Consider the following 20,803-nt stretch of genomic DNA (forward strand, 5'->3'; position numbering starts at 1 on the left):
TTAGAATTGGAAAAGGTATAGAGAAGGGCAACAAAAATGATAGAGGGGCATGGAACAACTTCCATATGAGAAGAGATTAAAAAGACTGGGACTGTTCATTTTACAAAAGAGACGACCAAGGGGGGATGTGATAGAGGTCAAAAAAATCATGAATGGTGTGGAGAAAGTATATATGGAAGTGTTATTTACCTATTTACCCCTTCACATAATGCAAGAACCCCTCCCCCCCACCCCCAGGTCACCTGATGAAATTGATAGGCAGCAGGTTTAAAGCAAACAAAAGGAAGTACTTCTTGACACAATGCAGTCAATCTGTGGAACTTGTTGCCAGGGGATGTTGTGAAGGACAAAACTATAACTGGATTCAAGATAGAATTAGTTAAGTTCATGGCGGATAGGACCATCAATGGCTATTAGCCAGTATGGTTAAGGACACAATCCCATGTGCTGGGTTTCCCTAAGCCTCTGACTGCTAGATGCTGGGGCTGGACAACAGAGAATGGAACACCTGATGATTGCCCTGTTCTGTTCATTCCCTTTGAAGCATCTGGCATTGGCTACTGTAGGAAGACAGAATACTGGGCTAGATGGACCATTGGTCTGACCCAGTATGGCCATTCTTATGTTTTATATTTAATTCAGGATCATCTGTGAAAATGTTGAATAGCATTGGGCCTAGTGTTGGACTGATCTCTGTGGAACCCGACTAGAAACACTCCCATTCAATTATAATTCCCCGTTGACACCTACTTTTTACAATTGGTCAGTTAGCCAGTTCTTAATCCATTTAATATGTGCTCTACTGATATTATATAGTGCTAATTTTTTAATCAGAATGTCGTGAAGTACTAAGTCAAACACCTTATGTTTCATCTACGTAATTACTTTTTATCAACTGAAAGTGGTAATCTCATCAAAGAATGAAATCAGGTTTGTTGAACAAGACCTATTTCCATAAAACCATGCTGACTGCCATTAACTATACTCCTATCCTTAAATTCTTTATCAGTTGGATACTGTATCAGCTTTTTCCATTATTTTGCCCAGGACTGATGTCAGACTTACTGGTCTATAGTGATCCGGGTCACCCCGCTTTACCTTTTTGATAATGGCACAACATTAGCACTCTTCAGTCATCTGGAGTTTCCCCGGTATTCCAAGATATATTAAAAATTAACTTTGTAGGCCAGAGATGCTCCTCAGTCAAATGTTTTAGGACTCTTGGGTACAAGTTACCTGGGGGTGATGATTTAAAAAATGATTATCCCTAATAGATGTTGTCTACCCTCCTCCTCAGTTACTAATGTACTGGAAAGTAATTAATTGTCCTCATGTGGTACAAGTACATCATCCTGTTTTTTTCCAAATACAAAACAGAAATATTTATGTAACTTTTCTTTCTCTTTTACCAGCTCTGTCTAATAATGAGCCTGTACTGTAGTATCTAAGCACCCATTACTCTTGGCCTAATGTTCCTTGGCTGCAGTTCACTGTTGCTCTCATATTCTCATCACGTAAATCTGTAGCCCCCTTGCAGCTGGTAGTTCACATGTTGCTTCCTTCCATATTTCTGACAGATTTGCTCACTTTGCTGATTCATGTTTATTCTCAACATGCCCTATGGAGAGCCATCATGGCTAAATGCTTTTGACCTAGCAGGGTTGGACTGAAGCCCACATTAACTGTTTCCTGGTCGGTGATTCTCTTCTGTTGGACATTCAGGGTATGTCTATGCTTCAATAAAACATCCATGGCTGGCCTCTGTCAGCTGACTTGGGCTTGTGGGGCTATAGTGTTGCAGTGTAGACATCCAAGTTCGGGCTGGAGCCTGGGCTCTGGGACCCTCTCCCCTCATGGGATCCCAGAGCCCAGGCCCCAGCCTGCTCTGAGATGTCTCCACTGGAATTTTATAGCTTCACAGCCCGATCCCCACGAGCCCAAGTCAGCTGACACGGGCCAGCCATGCGGGTTTTATTGCAGTGTAGACATACCCTCAGGGTTTTAAGTAAAATTGTTCTTATGCTAGCAGAGATTTGCCTAATAAAATCCAGACTTATTTTATATCTCCTTTTTTTTAGCATCCTGTTGCTATTGGGCCCCCATGAACTCATTAAAATATCTTAACACAGCTGTAAACTTATATTGATTTCCAAAGAGAGACCAAGAGAAACTGGACATTGTGATACAATGATACGTTGCCAGACAGCATAACTCCCTGACATGGATTGATTTTTGTACTGTGTCCACTAGCAGATTAGTTATTTGTAAGTTTATTATGAGCCTTTGTGTTGGACGACTAAGGGTATTTAATTTTTTATTAGAACACATGTTTAAGCCTTGCAGGTATGGTATAACAATTAACAAGTGAATCTGACAGGCATATAACTAAAGAGAAACAAGAAATGATTGAAGATGATGTGAGTTTAATGAAAGCAGGAAATTGCCACTTAAACAATTGGGGAGTTCAGGAGAGTCAGGGAGAGCAAGGTGGGAGAGAAAGGAAGTAAAGGGCAGTATTAATTATACTGTTCAAAAAGGGTTTGGTATGGCCTCTGGAAATTAGGTAAAAAAGTAATGAAATACACTTCCATAATTGGTTATGCAGCATAACCAAATCTGAAAATAATGTTTTTCGGGGCTTGAAGATGGGCTAGATCTGTCCTTAATAACTCAAAATATTGTTCCATCCTTTTGTTACAAAATGTTGTGGTTTGAGCAGCTTGTTTCAAACGCTTTCATTATTTTTGTGTGTTAACTATTATTCATGTGTCAACAGTGTGCTTGGAATTGTAGAAGACACACAGTCAAGAAAATCGCTAGCCAGAAGTTTATGTTTAATGCTTTTAGCATAGTGCGATGAGTTACAATTTCCCTTTGATAGGTCACTCTGTTGTGCAGTAAACACCAACAACATAAAAGATCCTGTATTCTTTTCTGTATTTTTTTTTTCTGTATCAGGCCTTAAAAAGCTACCCTAGGCCAGATCTTCAGTTGGTGTAAATTGGTGTAGCTCCATAGAAGTCAACAGAATTCCACTCATTTATCACCAGTTATGTCAGGTGGCAAACTCAGATGTGGCAGGGCAGGTTAAGAACTGAGTTTATTAGTAAAGCTGAATTTTTAAAAACTCTTTTGTTGCTTATATTAGACTCTGAGTGTTGTGCCTAGTAGGGCTGGCTAAAAATTTCCCACCAAAACAGTTTTTTGGCAGAAAATTGGGTCTTTGACCAAATACTTTTTTTAGCTAAAAGTTTTTGCTTTCCACATTATTTTTTAAAGAGAAACAAAACACTTGAAAACTGAAATATTTCAGCCAGAAACAAACTATTTGGATTTGACTGTGCTGCTGCAGTGCCTCATGGGAGCTGTAACTCAGTTGCTTCATCTCCCCTTTCTTCTCTGTGGGCTGGGGCTCCTCAGCCAAGCTGCATGTTGCATGATGCACTTTGGCGGCAGGCTCGCATGATGCAACTGCCGCCTCTCACCATGAAGTGTGACCGTGGTGTATAATAGGAGCAGTCCATGGAAGGAGCCTAGCCTATAGAGGAGAATGGGTGCATGAGGTGCTTGGACTATAAGCACAACAACACACTATAGCAGCATTTCTTAATTGAAATTCTTTGCAGTTTGGCCAAAAAATTTCAGTTTTTGAATTTCCACAGAAAATTTGAAATAACATTTTCCAACTAGCTCTATAAATTACAAGGAGCTTTTAATCTTCCACTAGTTAAGTCTGTAAAGCATTTTCATCATCACATCACTCTTGTAAGGTATTGTAGGCAAGTATCTTGTTTTATGTGGAATCTGAAGCATATGGGACCAGATTTTCAAATCTTCTCAGCTCATATTTAGGTAATCAAAGTGGCTGGATTTTCAGAACTGCTCGTTGGGAGCTGCTGGCCCCTTCTGAAAATTCTGCCCAAACTAGTTTATTGACGTGCTCAATTTCGTATAGTACTGTGATTTAGTGGCAGAGCTGGGAATAGATCTCAGGAGTTATTGGCTTAGTACTAAAACCTCATTTTTACAGTGTGTCAACATTTTCTTTGTACCCCAATCAACATTTCCCCTTCTTTAGTTAAACCTCCAATCGATGTGATTGTGTTTGCATTTTAAATGCCAGGTACCAGTTTAATTTGAGATTGTGTGTAGGATTATCAGGGGTTGGGGTGACGTTGGGAAGAGATAACAGAAGAGAGACAGGAACCAGCATCTTTTGACAGGCAAGGCCCTAAACTATGCTGGAATGGGCAGCCCCCAGCAAAGTTTCACCATAGAGGAAATGATGAGAATGGGGGAACCCGAATCTCAGAAGTTTTGAGGGTATGGCTACCGAATGCTAGCATTTAAAGGGATGAAATGGCCAGTAAGCAGCCAGCTTTAGGAGGGAAAGCAAGGCTGACAACTTAAGGAGCAGCCTCCAGGGGCAGAAGGCAATTAGAGTAAAGACAGAGGAGTCAGGCTAAGCCTGAGGATCGTGCTAGAATCTTTGCCCTTCACCAGGAGCATTCTCTCTTTACTGGCCCCAAGTCACAACCCCAATCCTCTCCATAGCAGAATACAGTGCCATCTCTGCCTTCGCTCTTAGTTATTCATGTCTTTCTATCTGGAAGTGGCCTTTTTCAGCAGCACCTACCACCCCGGTGTCCTCAAGCCACTGCAAGCTTGCTGGATGCCACACTAAAAGAATAAAATATTCTTTACATCTTAAATCAAAAACCACTTGCATAATAAAGCAGTTTATCTAAATAATATGCATCTATTTTTTACAGAAAATAGATGAAACTCTTGTCTCTGTGTTCACCCCTCCCAAATAATTTTAATGCTGTAGTGTGGTCTGTTGGTGAGCCCATGGATTTGGAATTCAGGCTCCTGAGTTCTCTTCTTAATTCTGTGACCTTGAGTAAGTCACTGAATCCCTCTGAACTTCAGCTCCCCAAACTATAAAAAGTGTGTAATGATACCTACTGAACAAGATTTACATAGGCTTAATTAATATTTACAATAATTGTCCTTGGTTGAAAGGTTCTACAGAAGGGCAAAATATTATTATTTTTATTATTTCTTATACTCCCTCTTCAATACTATAGATTCTTGAAGTCAGTTTTAAATGTAATTTTTGAAGCACAATATCGTGTTCGCTCTTTACAAACTGAAAATTATATTTTTACTTTCTCCTGTATTCTCCAATCTGCCAAAAACAGACCCTTAGCAGAAGTCAGCAAACTGACATCAGTTCATTTGCCTTTAGGGACAGTAAATTATTGCTCAGCTCAGCTCAAGTTTAAAAAAAGAAAGAAAGAGAAAGGAAAGGGTGAGGGGAAAGGGAAAAAAGTCTATCACTAACTCACTCTCTCTGGAGTCTGAAGAATGTTCAATCATAGGCTTAAAATGTCCAAACAGTGCAATTGAGGAGAGGGTGGTAGAGTCTGATTCTACGTTGGTGCCGACTTGAACATTGTGAATGTTCTTTATGGAGGCTTTGGAAAGTTTAGGATTGACCTGTTTTTATTGGCTCCCTTGATGATAGACAAACAGGGCTAACCTGAGGCCAACATTGCCAGCAGGAAATCTGGGTCATGGGCAGTTGCATTTTTAAAACTTGTGTTTTAGGAGCTGTTCAATCAGCGTAATTGATTGATTGTAATGAGGCACAGAGAGCTCCTTAATCATTAGAGGTGGTTAGATAATGACAAACTGCTAAGGGTTTTGTTTGAGACAAATTTCCCATCTCCCTGTGGTATTCTGCTTGGAAAAGAGGTGGCTTGGCCCTTATTTCATAGAGGTTACAGTCCAACTGGCCTGTTTTCACAAAATAGCCTCTTAAGTTTGGCATTTAAATTTGAAATCCACTGTAACGCTATTTCCCAAGAGATAAGAAAAACATTTCAAAATAGATCATAACCCAAAAATCCAAATGCATGTTTTTAACTTAACAGTTGATTGTAGCTGCTTAAGTTATTATTTTCTTTCCTTTTTCTTTGAAGATGTGTTGTTGTTTTAAATTTAATTTATACCCTTTCTTTAGTAAATGTTATGTAAATATAGGTGGAAAGGCTCAGGTTTTTAAACGCATCTAGTCGTTGATAGTCAATGGGATTTAGGCCTCTCGGGACCTAAATCACATTTGAACAGGAGACATAGGCTCCTAAATTAGTTAGCTGTTGCATTGCTGAGCACCGCAATGCCTAAATACCTTTAAAAGTCTGGGCCAAAATTTCAGTCAAGTTTATGTGCAACATTGCACACAAACTTATTTTCGGTTCCTCTGTGTGCTCTCAATTAGGAGGTGAGCATGCTCTATTTTGTATGTTCCCAAGCAACACATCCGTTTTAGAGGACATGTACACTTAAACAGGGTGTATGCAAAAAAGAACATATCCTGTTTGAGAATTTGTTCCTGATTTTTTTGTCGGTGTTTATGGGACCAATAAAAATTTGTTGTTGTTCACTGCAGATGGCTTCCTCCGTGCAGCTCTTTACAACTGTTTTTCTTCAGTTGTGTCGTCTTCAATTTTAGGATCAATAGTGATCTGAAATAATAACAACAGTGTATACATCCATGTGAAATAATTTGTGTCACCAAAAACATACTACTTTCTAAAACCACAGTGAATTATACAAAATTAAAGCTAAGCTAATAATTAAAAAACACCATGGGCGAGATTCTTTCCAGGTACACTGCTATGCCTGAACAGAGTCAGGCAGATCCAGCTTCAGACGTGTCCAAGTTATAAGTCTTTGAAAAATTGTAGTTTGCACACAGGGACTTCTTCAGTATTAGAAGCTGAAATCTCCAAAGAGTTTGTCCTTACTGAGCATGCCCCAACCTCTCCCAGTTCATAGTGCTGACCAGACAGCACATGCGTTATCCTCACAGTGCGACTGAACATGCTCCGGGGGACAGGGAGGAGGACTGTCATAACGCTTACGCAACAGGAAGTCAGATTAAAGCAGCACAGGCAACTTTAATTCTGGCATTTCCTAACTTTTGAGTACTTGACTTTGCAACCTTAATAAATGCTTCTTTAAGATTTTGTGTGTGTATAATACATAGTAATTGTTTCTGAAAGAAACTCTCAATTGGAAAATATTCAGATAGGGTAACAGTGCGTAGACGGAAAAACTTCTAGGGCCCGAGTCCATCACCATTACTTATGGTGAGGAGTGTATTGCTCTGCAAGTACTCCCAAGAGCGTGCTAGGCTTCTCACAGTCCAGGTGAGAGGACACAATCCTTGCCACAAGGAGCTTACAAATTTGATGCAGTGAAGGGAATAACAGAAGGAGAGGGGCAACATTAATGAGATTATGCACTTGCTCCATAAAGGTTAGTCCATGGCATAATGGAGGAGACAGTGCTTGGATTTGTTTTAAATAAATTGCTTGGTTTGTTTTTTGGTGGTAGTATGGAAGAAGTGGTCTTCAGGAAGAATCTGAGAACAGATGGGCAGCCTTGCAGAAGAACTCAGTAGAGCTGTTCCCACACATAGGCAGCAGTGTCTGTCTGATGGTGACAAAAATTACCTGTTTATATTATGGAAACCAAGATCTTCTCTTCTCTGTTTTCAGAATATTGGTGAGTCAGAAATACCCAGTGTTTTGAACCAGTTATTGCCTATGATCAAGTCTCATAATGAGAGGACAGCTAATGATTATACCTCTGAAGACTTCCTTGTCTTGCTGGTGTATATTTACTCTGTGGTTGGGGAAATCAAAGCTGGAAAAGAGCTGGATCAAGCTGAAGAAGAGGTGAAAAAGGCACTAGTCCGGACTTTTTGTGATGAACCAGAACTATCTTCCTTACTGCAAAAAATAACAGGTGAGTTTATATTTCAGTGCAATGAAAAAACAGTAAGTATGAAATTTGTACCTAAAGAAAGCATAAAAATAACATGACTTGTCTGGGGTGGTTAGGGTATGTGAGTAAGCATGAGGATTTCCTGTAGATTATTCCATCACTGATGTGCACAAAAGCCAAATGTTGACGGGTTATCCTGAATAGTGCCGAGTCTGGTGAAAATTCTGTAATTTGTTCTTTTTGTTAAAGAGTAGTTAAGTTTGTATGTTTTCATAAAGTAATCTTTTCCCCAATTTTCTTACATTGATCAGTGTAAAGTTGACCTTGGAAAGTCAAAATTAATCCTGGAAACATGTTCAGCAAACCACATGGTTGTGAATGCTAGAAACTGCCCAGTCTGTCATAAAAAAATAATTGTGTCTTAAACTAACATTGAATTTTTAACTGAAATAATAAGCATAGTGAGACCTTTTTGGCCAACACTATAACTTATTAGTGCCTTCTGTAGAATAGCCAAGTAATAACTTGCAGTTGTCTTTGCCACATACTTAAAAATTGTTCAAAAAGATTGTAAACACTAGAACTGTAGCAGAAGAATAGTATTTTAGAATGGAAGGGGGGCTGTATTGCCCATGTACCATGGGTTCATCTGCCTGTTTGCAGGTATAATTATTATTTGTACTGCATTAGTGCCTAGGAGCCTCAGTCATAGACCATTGTGCTAGGTGACACACAGAACAAAAAGCCAGTCCCTGCCCCAAAGTACTAACAGTCTAAGTTTCTGGCATAATTATACTACTATAGTTATACTAGTGTAATTCTCCATGTTTCGCGTATGTTACTCTGGGAACAGTATAAATTAACCATAAAATGACACTCTTATTCTGGAATAAGCATGGCCACACTGGGATTTATATTGCTATAACTACAGCAGTATAATTATACCAATATAATTATGCCAGTACATTTCCACACGTATAGAAGCTTTTAAGATTATTTTTGTGAATGCAGGAATGGGAGGTGCGTGTTCCACCTTAATGTACATCACAAGAATCATTCACTTACACACTGCTCCAAAGCCCAGTGAAGATGGTTAGAGCCTTTCCATTGATTTCAGTGGGACTTGGATTAGCGATGATAGTGCTGTTAGTGGCGTACTGCTTGTAGTTTGTTCATTTTGCCCTTTAGTTTCTAAGTAGGGGTGTGTGTGTGACAGAGAGAGAATGTGTGTGTTCTATATTTCTTGCATTCCATTTCTATGACACTTTTTTCAGTGCATGCTGATTGTCTTGTGCTCATATAATGTTTCCAAATGACCTCAGTGGTATTCACTGTTGGATATTGTGCAGACCGAACCCTGCTGTGCAGAGCTCCATCTTCATGTTTAGATTTTTCTTCTGTTGATCAATGTTTGGAATCACTGTTTTATAATTTTCCTTAATTGTGACTAACAAAGAAAGAAAACGGGGAGGAGTTGAATTATTTAACATTTAATTTCATGAAGACTCAGCAGGGAAACTGCTTTCTGATTTTCACAGAAACTTTGTTCATTGCTCTCTACAGTCTCACAGTCCATCAAAGTTGCTAGTACAATTAGAGACTGGATTACATAGCTCACTGGACTGGAGTAAGGTCTTCACAGTATTCACCAAGTTAGGTTAAATTCTAACTTGTATGTATTTCCATATTTTATACATAGATTTCCTTACTTTTTTCCAGTGTTGTGTGTCTGTAGGTTTGCTAAGTAGAAGCAAATGTCAGGATCTTCAAGGAAACAAACAAATAAAAAATGGTAAATGAAAGTCTAAGTACAAATGAATTGTATTTTGAAAAAGCAATTTTTTGTTTTCACATTGCAGACATAATCTTTGAACAGTGGAGTTTGAGATGTGCTCCTAATCATCTAAATATTTTTTTACTAGTATGGAGTTGGATCTCATAATTTAGGCACATTTGAAAACTGAGCTCTCTGTCTGCATAATATACCTTGACTAGTTTGGAGCGTTTTAACTGTTTACCAGAAGTTATGAAAAGTTCATGCTGATGTATTATAAAGACTTTTGTTTCGGATAAAGGGTTTCATTCACAGTCAAGTTAATTGTGGATCGTGAAGGCCAGTTGCCCACGGAACTACTGATATGTAGGAAACATTACAAACACATCATTAGGAGACAAATTGTGAGTGTAAAAGACTGGTTTTTAAAGAGGTGGCTGAACTGTTTCTTAGTACACATATTAGTTATATTATGCTCCTGCAGTTTCTTAATTACCTGAAGAAATATGGATGAAATGCTGGTCAATCTGTGTGTATGTCTGTCTGTGACTTACTATATAATGTATTGTCTGCTTGCTGGCATGTTTTTTGACCTGGTGCAATTCTGTGGTTTGTATTTTATTTAAAAGTGTCAGTTCTGCTGCCCCAATCACAAAGAAAAACAAAACAAAACAACAAGCTGTTGGTGACATTTTATTGGACTAACTAAAAAGAACAAAAATTGGCCTACAGACATAGAAGGATCTTGTGAAAGAGAATATAGGGTCTAGATGCTTAGCTCTGTAAATTGGTATCTCTCCTTGAAGTCAGTGTAGCTGTGCTGGTTTACACCAACTGAGGATCTGGAATATTCCAATTATTATATCTCATGATTTTCTTTTAAATTAAAAAGTATGTTTTGCTTTTGAATGGCTGCAAAACTTAATTAAACTCCAATCAGCTTTAATAAATTGGTTTTCATTAATAGAACAAAGGGAAAAACTCTTTTTTTTATCTCTGATTTGAAAATTCCAGAAAAATAAATTGTTGGGAGAACATTAAAATTGCATAGTTAAATATGGAAAAGACAAAGTTAAGGTTGTTTGTGCCTTACTCATACACACACATGGACCCAGCACATTGCGGTATTTATCCCCTTGGGAGTACCAGAAGGGGCCGGAATTCCTATGACTCCCAAGGTGGGGAGGTACAACCAGAACAGATTTCCCCCAACGGCCCCTTAGGCCTGCCCCTCCCCCCCCTCCCCCCTGCAGTGCATCCACCTTCTGAGTTAAGTCTTCTGCTGCTGCCAACTACTAAAGTTAGTCCTGAAGCTCAAGTAGTAGCAGTGCTGAAGGTTCAGGGTTCAGAGCCTGCTGATGATTCATGATCAGAGGCTTGTTACAATAACCCTAGGAAATTTCATACCGAACGGCTGTGTTAAAATAATGTTATTAAGTTTGCTAAGTCAAGCACTTGAAAGTTAGGGAATGCCAGTATTTAGGTTGCCTGTGCAAGCTTAATTCAGCTCCCTTGAGTATGAATTATGAGACAGTCTTTAATTACATGATCACATACTAGATTTCCACAGGACACCGCCTCATTCAGTGTACAGGATGAATGCACAAAGGAGTTGGCAAGTGAAGAATTAACTATTTATATACAACATACTAACAATGAAGTATAACATCATAAATAAATAGTGGTAATTAGGTGGCCTATATAGGCCGCCTAAGTTTGCAGCAAAGTTAGCTTTAAAGTTAAAGTAAGGCTATGTTTATGTTACGGAGATCAGGGAATCCGTGACTTCCAGAGACCTCCATGACATTCTCTGCTTCAGCCCCACGGACTGCAGAACTCTGGAGCTGGCAGCCAGCCGGGCCCTGGCAGGGTTCCAGTGACAGGGGGCCCTCCTCAGGGTTCCAGCTACGGGCAACAGCTTCGTGCCACCACGGTGGCAGGGGAAACCATGGACCCGCAGCAGCAAAAGTCACAGCCAGGCCAAGGCTTCCATGAATGTTTATTTGTTTATAAATTATTTGTTTATACTCACCAGCAACCACACACCACACAACAGAACCACTAACCCAGGAACCTATCCTTGCAACAAAGCCCGTTGCCAACTGTGTCCACATATCTATTCAGGGGACACCATCATAGGGCCTAATCACATCAGCCACACTATCAGGGGCTCATTCACCTGCACATCTACCAATGTGATATACGCCATCATGTGCCAGCAATGCCCCTCTGCCATGTACATTGGCCAAACTGGACAGTCTCTACGTAAAAGAATAAATGGACACAAATCAGACGTCAAGAATTATAACATTCAAAAACCAGTCGGAGAACACTTCAGTCTCTTTGGTCACTTGATTACAGACCTAAAAGTGGCAATTGTTCAACAAAAAGACTTCAAAAACAGAAGGCAGCAGATTTAAAACAAACAAAAGGAAGTATTTCTTGACACAACACAGAGTCAACCTGTGGAACTCATTGCCATGGGATGTTGTGAAGTCCAAAAGTATAACTGGATTCAAAAAAAGAATTAGATAAGTTCATAGAGGGTAGGTGGATCAATGGCTATTAGCTAAGATGGTCAGGAATGCAACCCCATGCTCTGGGTGTCCCTAAACTTCTGACTGCTGGGACTGGATGACCAGGGTTGGATCACTCAATAATTGCCCTGTTGTGTTCATTCCCTTTGAAGCATCTGCACTGGCTACTGTCAGAAAACAGGATTCTGGGCTAGATGGATCATTGGTCTGACCTCATATGGCCATTCCTGTGTTCTTATTATTAATCAGAAGCCTTTGAATTTCAGGGGCATTGTGCTGTACTCCCCAGATACAAACCTTTACTAAGCTTATTTTCTGGTTCTAGTTTGGTTGAGGCTGAAATCAAAACCCAGACCTTAACTGTGATTCTGAACCTTGGCAGATACCCAATTGCACCTTCCTTGGCTCACCCCTTCGCTTGCAGATCTTGTAAGATCTGCAAGCTGAAGAGAGCCACATTTTTCCTTTCTCTGTCTTCTCCCTGTCCTTCAAAGCACTAGGGAAATTAAATACCAAAACCTAGTGTTAAAGCATTTTGTTGATGTCCTTTATTTAGATTGCAAGGTCAAGTAATCAAAAATCTGGAATTCTCTCACAACAATAACTCTTGTCATTCTATTGTCTATTCCTGTTTTCCCTTTAAGGTGTAAATGTACATTTATTATATATTGTGAGGCCAAAATTTGTAATGGTATAACTGCATTGATGTAGTAAACCCCTAACAGATACATTGCACTGTACCAGTGCTTTCTTTTGGTATGGTACTCCTTGGGGAATTCTATGCCACTGCACAATGCAGAATTTGCACAGAAATTAATGTTCCGCACAGATTTTCCTTCTCTTCCCCCCACCCCAGCCCCCAGAAATGGGCTGTAGTTTCTGGCTGTCACTGGGGCCCACTGGACCTGACAGAGCCCAGCTTGCAAATAGAAGACATTGCTGGGAGGAGGGAGACAGAGCTAGAGGGTTCCGGGGAGCTACAGTTCCTGGCATGCCCTGAAGGAAGGAGGTGGCGTGCAGGAAATTCTGTACATGCCTGGGACCCAGCATCAGGCTGTTTCTCCCTCTGCATCTCTGGGCTCTGGGAAGCTACAGGGTGCATGTTAGTGTCTGGGTGGGGGCATGGCCTGCAGCTGGGCTCTGGAGGGTAGCAGATGCAGGTATCTGGGCTGGGGGGCACCCTGTGGCTGGGCTCTGGGGGGTAGGGAGTGGGCGTTTCTGGGCTGGAGGGCACCCCGCAGCTGGGCTCTGGGGGAGGAGGGATGAGAGTGTCTGGGGTGCCCTGCAGCTGGGCTCTGAGGGATAGCGGATGCAGGTGTCTGGGTTAGGGGGCACCCTGTGGCTGGGCTCTAGGGGTAGTGGGTCTGAGTGTGGAGTATGGGCTGGGAGGCATCCTGCTGCTGCTGGGCTTTGGGGGGAAGAAGGGGTGTAAATTTATGGGCTGGGGGGGCTGCAGCTGGGCTCTGGGCGGCAGTGGATGTGAGTGTCTAAGCTGGGGGGGGCAGAGCTGGGCCCTGAGGGGTAGGAGGTGTGGGTATCTGGGCTGGGGGGCACCCCGTGGCTGGGCTCTTGGGGGGAGGGGGTAGAGAAACAGGAACTGGTTGTTGTAGGGGTTTGTTTAACTCTTTTTACTCCTGGGGGGAAATTTTTTTTTTGGCGTCTGTATTGTTACAGACATAGTAGCTGACAGGTATTTTGAAATAAATTACCAAAATAATTGAAATTGGAGTGATTATATAGTGTTATTTTGGCAAATATAATATGCAGAATTTTGCAGAATTTTAAAATAATTGTGGACAGAATTTTTATATTTTTGGCGCAGAATTCCCCTAGGAGTAGTATGTTACCAAATTAAAGTGCATTGGTATAAGCCTTTCTTTGCAGTTGTGCAGCATATTTAAAATAGAGATTTGCATGGGTGTAACTGTACCCACATAGGTACATTGCAGTGAATTTCCTTAATGCGGACGGGCCTGAGTTATTAGTGCATACTGTAAAATATATTAGGCTGCACCACTTGTCTAAGTTTACATTGTGGGAGAAACTTGGACATGTGGAATTTCCTTACTTTTGAATGCTTAATTTTCCACCCTTAACATTGCATGAACACAACATTTTTCATGTAAAAATGCATGATAATAATATTTTGTATTTATATAACATCCTATATCAGCGAAGCTCAAAACATGCTGAAATCATTAATTAAACTAAAAACATAATGGGATAATGCCTACCTAAATCAAATGGCAAATCTGATATGCTTGGTACATGATATCCATTTTAAACTGTGATACAATTATAGCGTGTTTTAATGTAGCTGTTCAATAATATGTGTGATTCTGGACTATTTTAATACCTTGTATAATAAAACTGAAGGTTACTGTTCCAATATTTTTCAGGGGTGTAATTTACAACAGACGTAAGTTCTTCATCACTGTTTCCTACAGAAATCTTTGAAATCGGGGGGAAATGATTAGACCAAAACAGTGATTTAAACTATAATGGAAAATGATCCTTTTCAACAAATGGGTTTTCTTTGGCAGATGTAGACAAATGGGATGTAAAATATGCTCTTTTATTTATTAATTTATTTGTTTGCTTGTTTAGGTTTTTAGCACCCATCCAGAGCTGTACACAATAAAAATGTGCAAAAAATACCAATATGCCCACAAAACAATTCCAAAATATGTCTTCCAGTTTCCACAAACAACTCTTCCATCCCCCGCTTCACAGTGCAACCCTGGAAGGGAAAGTCTTGGAGAACAGATGTGAGTTTATGGTGTGCTCGGAAGACCAAAAGGCTGTAAGGTCTGTTGGACTGAAGGGCAAGCCAATTTAGATACACTAGTGTAGTAATTCTAAACTTGTGGGATATCACCTGTGATTGGGTTACCAAGGGTACCTAATGCATTTTCCTCCAACAGTCACATCAGCAGCTCTATCCCACAGCACCTAAAAACTTCCTATTGTGTCTCTCTGTGACCCAACTTCACAATTCTTTATAGCCACAAAAGACTGGGGTATGGTGGATTTCAGGACTATTTTCTGTCTTGCTGTCTTGTGTGTCGTGCAACATGGGACGTACCACACTGTATCATACTCATGGTCCCTTTAGTCCAGTATCCTTGTCTCTAACCAGAAGTGTTGGAGGAAGGTAGAAGAAACCCCAGAGTAGGCAGGTATAGGATATTCTACCCCAGGAAGGCATCATCCTAACTCCTAACAATCAGAGATTATCATAAACCCTGAACCCATTAGCTTTTTACGATTAGCTATTTTATTCTTTTTAGCCATATAACCATCCAAGGCCTCTTTGAATCTTGTTGAATTCTTGGCCTTACCACCAACCTGTAGCAATGAGCTCCAGTGCCTGATTATGCGTTTGTGTGTGTGTTGGGGGGGGGGGTGAGAAAACCTGGATTTGTGCTGGAAATGGCCCACCTTGATTATCATGCACATTGTAGGGGGAGTGGTCACTTCGTATGAGCTATTACCAGCAGGAGAGTGAGTTTGTGTGAGTATGGGGGTGGGGGAGTGAGAAAACCTGGATTTGTGCTGGAAATGGCCCACTTTGATTTTCATGCAGGTTGTAGGGAGAGTGGTCACTTTGGATAGGCTATTACCAGCAGGAGAGTGAGTTTGTGTGTGTGGTTTTTGGAGGGGGGTGAGAGAACCTGGATTTCTGCAGGAAATGGCCCACATTGATTATCATATGCATTGTGAAGACAGTGGTCACTTTGGATGGGCTATTACCAGCAAGAGAGTGAGTTTGTTTGTGGGAGGGCGGAGGGTGAGAAAACCTGGATTTGTGCTGGAAATGGCCCAACTTGATGATCACTTTAGATAAGCTATTACCAGCAGGAGAGTGGGGTGGGAGGAGGCATTGTTTCATGGTGTCTGTGTATAAAATGTCTTGTGCGATTTCCACAGCATGCATCCGATGAAGTGAGCTGTAGCTCACAAAAGCTCATGCTCAAATAAATTGGTTAGTCTCTAAGGTGCCACAAGTCCTCCTTTTCTTTTTGCGAATACAGACTAACACGGCTGTTACTCTGAAACCTGATTATGCGTTGTGTAAGAAGGCATTTCCTTCTATCAGTTTTGAATTTGCTACCTTTCAATTTCATTGAATGTTCCCTCATCTTGTGTTAGGAGTAAGGCTTCGTGTTTGTCACGGAAGTCACAGATTCTGTGACTTTCTGTGACCTCCGTGACTTCTGCAGACAATGGTGCACCTGGTCTGGGGGCGGCCTCAGCAGCTTGGGCAGCCCCTGGGCCAGGTGCACCGGCCACTGCTGGGGGAGTCTCAGGCCCCTCCGTCCTCCAGAACAGGAGTTTGGGTGCGGGGTGGTGCTTACCTGGGGGGGGTCTCCCTAGAAGGGTGACAGCAACTCCCCTCCCTCAGCTCCTAGTTCCACGTGCTGCCTCTGCTTGCAGGCACTGCCCCCACAGCTCCCATTGGCTGCGGTTCCCAGCCAATGGGAGCTGCAGAACCAGGGCTTGGCCCAGAGCAGAAGCAGCATGAGGAGCTAGAAGCTGGGTATGGAGCCCGCCCTTCCACCCCCCGCTGCGAGCAACCGCGGCTCCCCCCTGGGCCATGACACCCCCTCCCCAGCACCCATGGCACCCCCGGGCCACCCTCCTGAGCCGCACCCCACCCCCCAAGTTTTAGTCAGGGGTATATAGTAAAACTCATGGACAGGTCACAGGCTGTGAATTTTTGTTTTCTGCCCGTGACCTGTCCATGACTTTTACTAAAAATAATAATACTAAAAATAAAAATACCCGTGACTAAAACATAGCCTTAGTTATGAGACATAGAAAACCAGCCCAAAAAGATTGAGAACTACTGCTCTAGTGGATGAAACTTTTATTTCAATGCATTACTAAGTGAGAGTCATGAAAAGGCTAAACCATTTGGCATTGAATCTGGTTAGAGGTGAAGTATATTTTTAAGTTTTCACATTACACAGGAAGAAATTTGGGACACTAGAACAAATGCCTGTTGAAGTATTAAGTATTTAAGATTATAAACACACAGAAATCAGGAAATGCAAAGTTATGATCCTTAGACTGTGCATTTGCATCTCATGGAATGTCTTAACTAGGTCTTCTGCCCTCCAGTCCCTCCCCAAATGCTTCCACTTTCTCTGTCTACTCCTGGGGGCTTGGCTGTCCCCATTCACATTGTCTGCTTGGAAAAGTGAATATAAAAATAACCCATTAGACTATTGTCAGGGCAATTTGGAGTGGCCAGGATGTAAGAGCCTGGTATTGAGGGTTGCTTCTTGATTTCAGGCATGTGTGGGGGACTGCCTATAGATGGGGTTATTAGATACAGATCTGTTTCAGGCCAGAGCTAAGATTTATAAACTAAACTGTTTATTTTAAAAGTTCATAGTGTGGTTACAGGGGGTGGGATAATGCCTCAAAGCATCAAACAGCAAAACATTTTGAATTTCCAGGAGCACTGCTCTCTCAAATACAGATTAGCTTTCTCCAATCCCTGTTTTTAGAGTAAAAGATTACTTTTCTCTCTGATGTAAGCAAGACGATGGCACATCAATTTATATTGCTAAGAAGATCTCGTTCCACTGGGTTCTGCTCCAAACATGCTCAGTTGCAGGTGGTATTGTTGCAGGAATCTACTCTATTGCACAAGCCTCTTGCTATAAATGTTCCTCTGTAATGATAGCTAATCTCTGAAGACTCCATTGGGCAGGGTCCATGTAGACCACCCTGATGTGATTTGAATGGAAGGATGTCATTGTCATGGAGCCATGATGTCTCTGAATGTCATAATGCTTTTATTAAAATAGAAGAAAATGTTGGTTAGTGACTGGCCACAATCAAATTATAAACTGAAGCCCTTGATAGATTATAACAATTTTTTTTCAGTAGCTAAGAGATTGGTTCATGGTCAGCATAGACCCTACTTATGTCCTATAGAGATAACAGAGTTTATTGGCACGATTTCTCTTTTTATAGTTAATGTCAAAATATAGCCTTTGCTGATCTCGCTAATTAGTTGTCCTGCCACAGTGCTGAAATCATTACAGCAGGACCAAATAAAACCAGATCACTTTGTTCAAAGCTGCATTGAAATGCTTTTCAGGTGCAAAGACCCCAGTTCAGGATGCTGTTTTTTTCCTGCAACACCAGTTGATATTAGCAAAACTTAAAATGCTCCTTTCTCTGCCTTGCAATGTGTGCATATAAAACTAAGCATAAATAATGATCTTCTGTTACCTTTCAAGCATTTACTTGACATATTTTGGACAAAATTCAGCTGAAAATGTTTGTGATCAAGAAGCCCCAGAAGATAGTGAATCTGACATAAAACAAAGCTGCTTCATGGCCAAGTTATGGTGCTACATGAGAGGTGAAGAGCTCATGCAAATTAGCTTCCTGCCATTTTCAGTGACTGGGTGTTCCAGTCCATCTTCTCATGGCCGTGCAGCAACTGGGAGTTCATACTACCCCAGGTATCTCAAAATACTTGACAAGTTTTAATTTGCACCTCACACTGTATTGTAACTAAGTGTTATCATACCCACTGTTACAGATGGGGAAACTGAGGCAGTGAAGTGACTTACTTCAGTCAGTGTCTGAGCCAGGAACAAAATGCAGGACTCCTGATGCCCAGTCTCCTGCCTTTTTTGCAGGAACACGCAGATTTCTAAGATCCCAGTAACTTTCACTATGGTCTTTTTAAGGGCTTGATGGAAAAATTCCTTTTGACTTGGATGGTGCAGGATCAAACCGTGTGTCAGCTGTGGTAGAATCCAACCCCATAATGATGTCTGGTTGGTTTCCCTGAGCATTCTTAGTAGTGAACCCAGACTGTGTTCCCTAGAACCTAGTTATACATGATAATCAGGAAATAATACTCTGCTCTTGAAAATGAGAGGGTGTGGAATGTCCTATTCAGATTTCTCTGGCTTCAGAATGGGAGAGTTTCTCAGCAGATTCAGAATTAACCTCTGCTTCTGTCTAATCAGGATACCTGGAGAATTTTTGTAGGGGACCACCAGGGAGGCAGTTTTATCTGTACTTTTGTTCAGCCTAACTCAAAATTAGTGTTGAGAAATAAATAATACAGTATTTGTTTACAAACTTTTTGTTGGATGTCTTATAACAAAAGACTCAGCAGAAAAACCGGTCAGTATCAACAGTAAAAGAATTAGACTTCTTTGTCCGGGGCAGGGATATTTTAGTTCAGATTTCAAACTGACGTTTTAAATGTAGCATAGAACATAATCCCCATAGAAGCCCAACTTTCATTCTGCTTTCATATGTTACCTATTTATTTTCTCTACAGCACCTGGTCAGAGTTGGCTCCAAACTGGATGGTAATTTTCATTGAAGTGTTTATAACATGAGACTTTTTAACATGAGACATATGCCTGCAGCTCTGCAGGCCCCTGAATCACTGCCAACATAACAAGACAGCCAACTGGAACAGGAAACTGATATGGTGCAATATTCATTAACCATTTATATTATTTTTCGGCATGCAGATGCACTAGCATATAGAGGACATTCTGACATCAAGTATTCCTGTTTAAGTAAGCTGTGGAATGGAAACTAAAGCTCCTTTTTAAAATTAGGTGACATTTTTTAAAAGGTACTTGTGAAAATATATGTGGTGAAGTTAAATCTTATTTTTTCTATCCTTCTCTTCCATACAAGTCACTTCCTTGCGAAGGTTCCAAGTTTTGGTAGGATATATCTTACTAATTTTAAAACTATGAGTAAATTCTTGCTAGTTTGCAGTGCACACCAAGCCTGGCAAAACAAAACAGGGAGATGTTAGATAATATGATTAAAAATGTTTTCTTAGTGGTCACCACCCATATAAAATAAATCTGGCACTTGTTTTTGTTTCTCTTTTGCACACCAAAACAAATTTTAGGATATTTGCTTATGATTATAGAAGTTCGCCTCTTTGTTTTGTGTCAGTAACCATCTTTCAAGAATTTCAAGGTACTAAACTATTCAGCAAATATCTTCTTATTCTTTTACCGTTCTTTTAAATTTAATATATTTTTAGGAGCCAGGAAGCAGTGCTACCAGTACGTGCTAAGCCTTATAGCACAAGCCTCTGAACGCTTCTGAACAATTGCACATGGTGTTCTTGATTGTTTCAGATTGTTCTCAGTGGAAATGCACAAGTGTAGAAAACAATGCATCATCTGAGGCAAACAGGAATAATTACTGGACAGAACTGGACATTTATAATTACTGGGTCATATTTACTCTAGTATTATTCCAGTGCCTTCAGTGGAGTTATACCAGGGATTAATTTGAGCCTTTGAATTTAGGGCAATTTTTGAATTTATGGCAGTTACAGCAAGGTAGCAGTCTGTACAGATTTTACTATGGATACAGTATATTGAAATACAATATTTCAGTGTACAGCTGGGCACAGATGTAAAAAAGAATCACAAGGGTCCATAATCACAGGGTTATGTGCAAAGCCAAATAAATGTCCTGAATGATTGATCATAATCATTTTTATTGCATAAGCCCATTTGTGCCTTTAGAGTCTAATAGTATGTGTGGAGTTAAAATTTAAGAACCTGAAAATGACACACAAGAACATTTCTTAAAGCTGGTATATATTTTGACTATCAATAATGTCATATGTTTTTTTTTATTAATAATTTAGGACTTAAATAAGTGTAGTTTT

General features: G+C 40.5%; 1 protein-coding gene across 5 annotated transcripts in view; it reads left to right on the forward strand.

Annotated features, from left to right (window-relative positions):
- SCFD2 (sec1 family domain containing 2) overlaps positions 1-20,803 on the forward strand; it is a 310,407-nt gene that overhangs the window by 116,721 nt on the left and 172,883 nt on the right. For 4 of the 5 annotated variants that reach the window (XM_027833249.3, XM_037897789.2, XM_037897788.2 and 1 more), the window contains exon 5: positions 7,572-7,821. In XM_027833249.3, coding sequence (XP_027689050.2) covers positions 7,572-7,821 — 250 coding nt within the window. Of the gene's footprint in view, positions 1-7,571; positions 7,822-14,808; positions 14,920-20,803 lie in introns of all 5 variants that reach the window. The other variant, XM_037897790.2, reaches the window with a different exon arrangement.

This window comes from Chelonia mydas, chromosome 4 (assembly GCF_015237465.2).
Source record: "Chelonia mydas isolate rCheMyd1 chromosome 4, rCheMyd1.pri.v2, whole genome shotgun sequence".
In the NCBI taxonomy this organism is placed as follows: Eukaryota; Metazoa; Chordata; order Testudines; family Cheloniidae; genus Chelonia; species Chelonia mydas.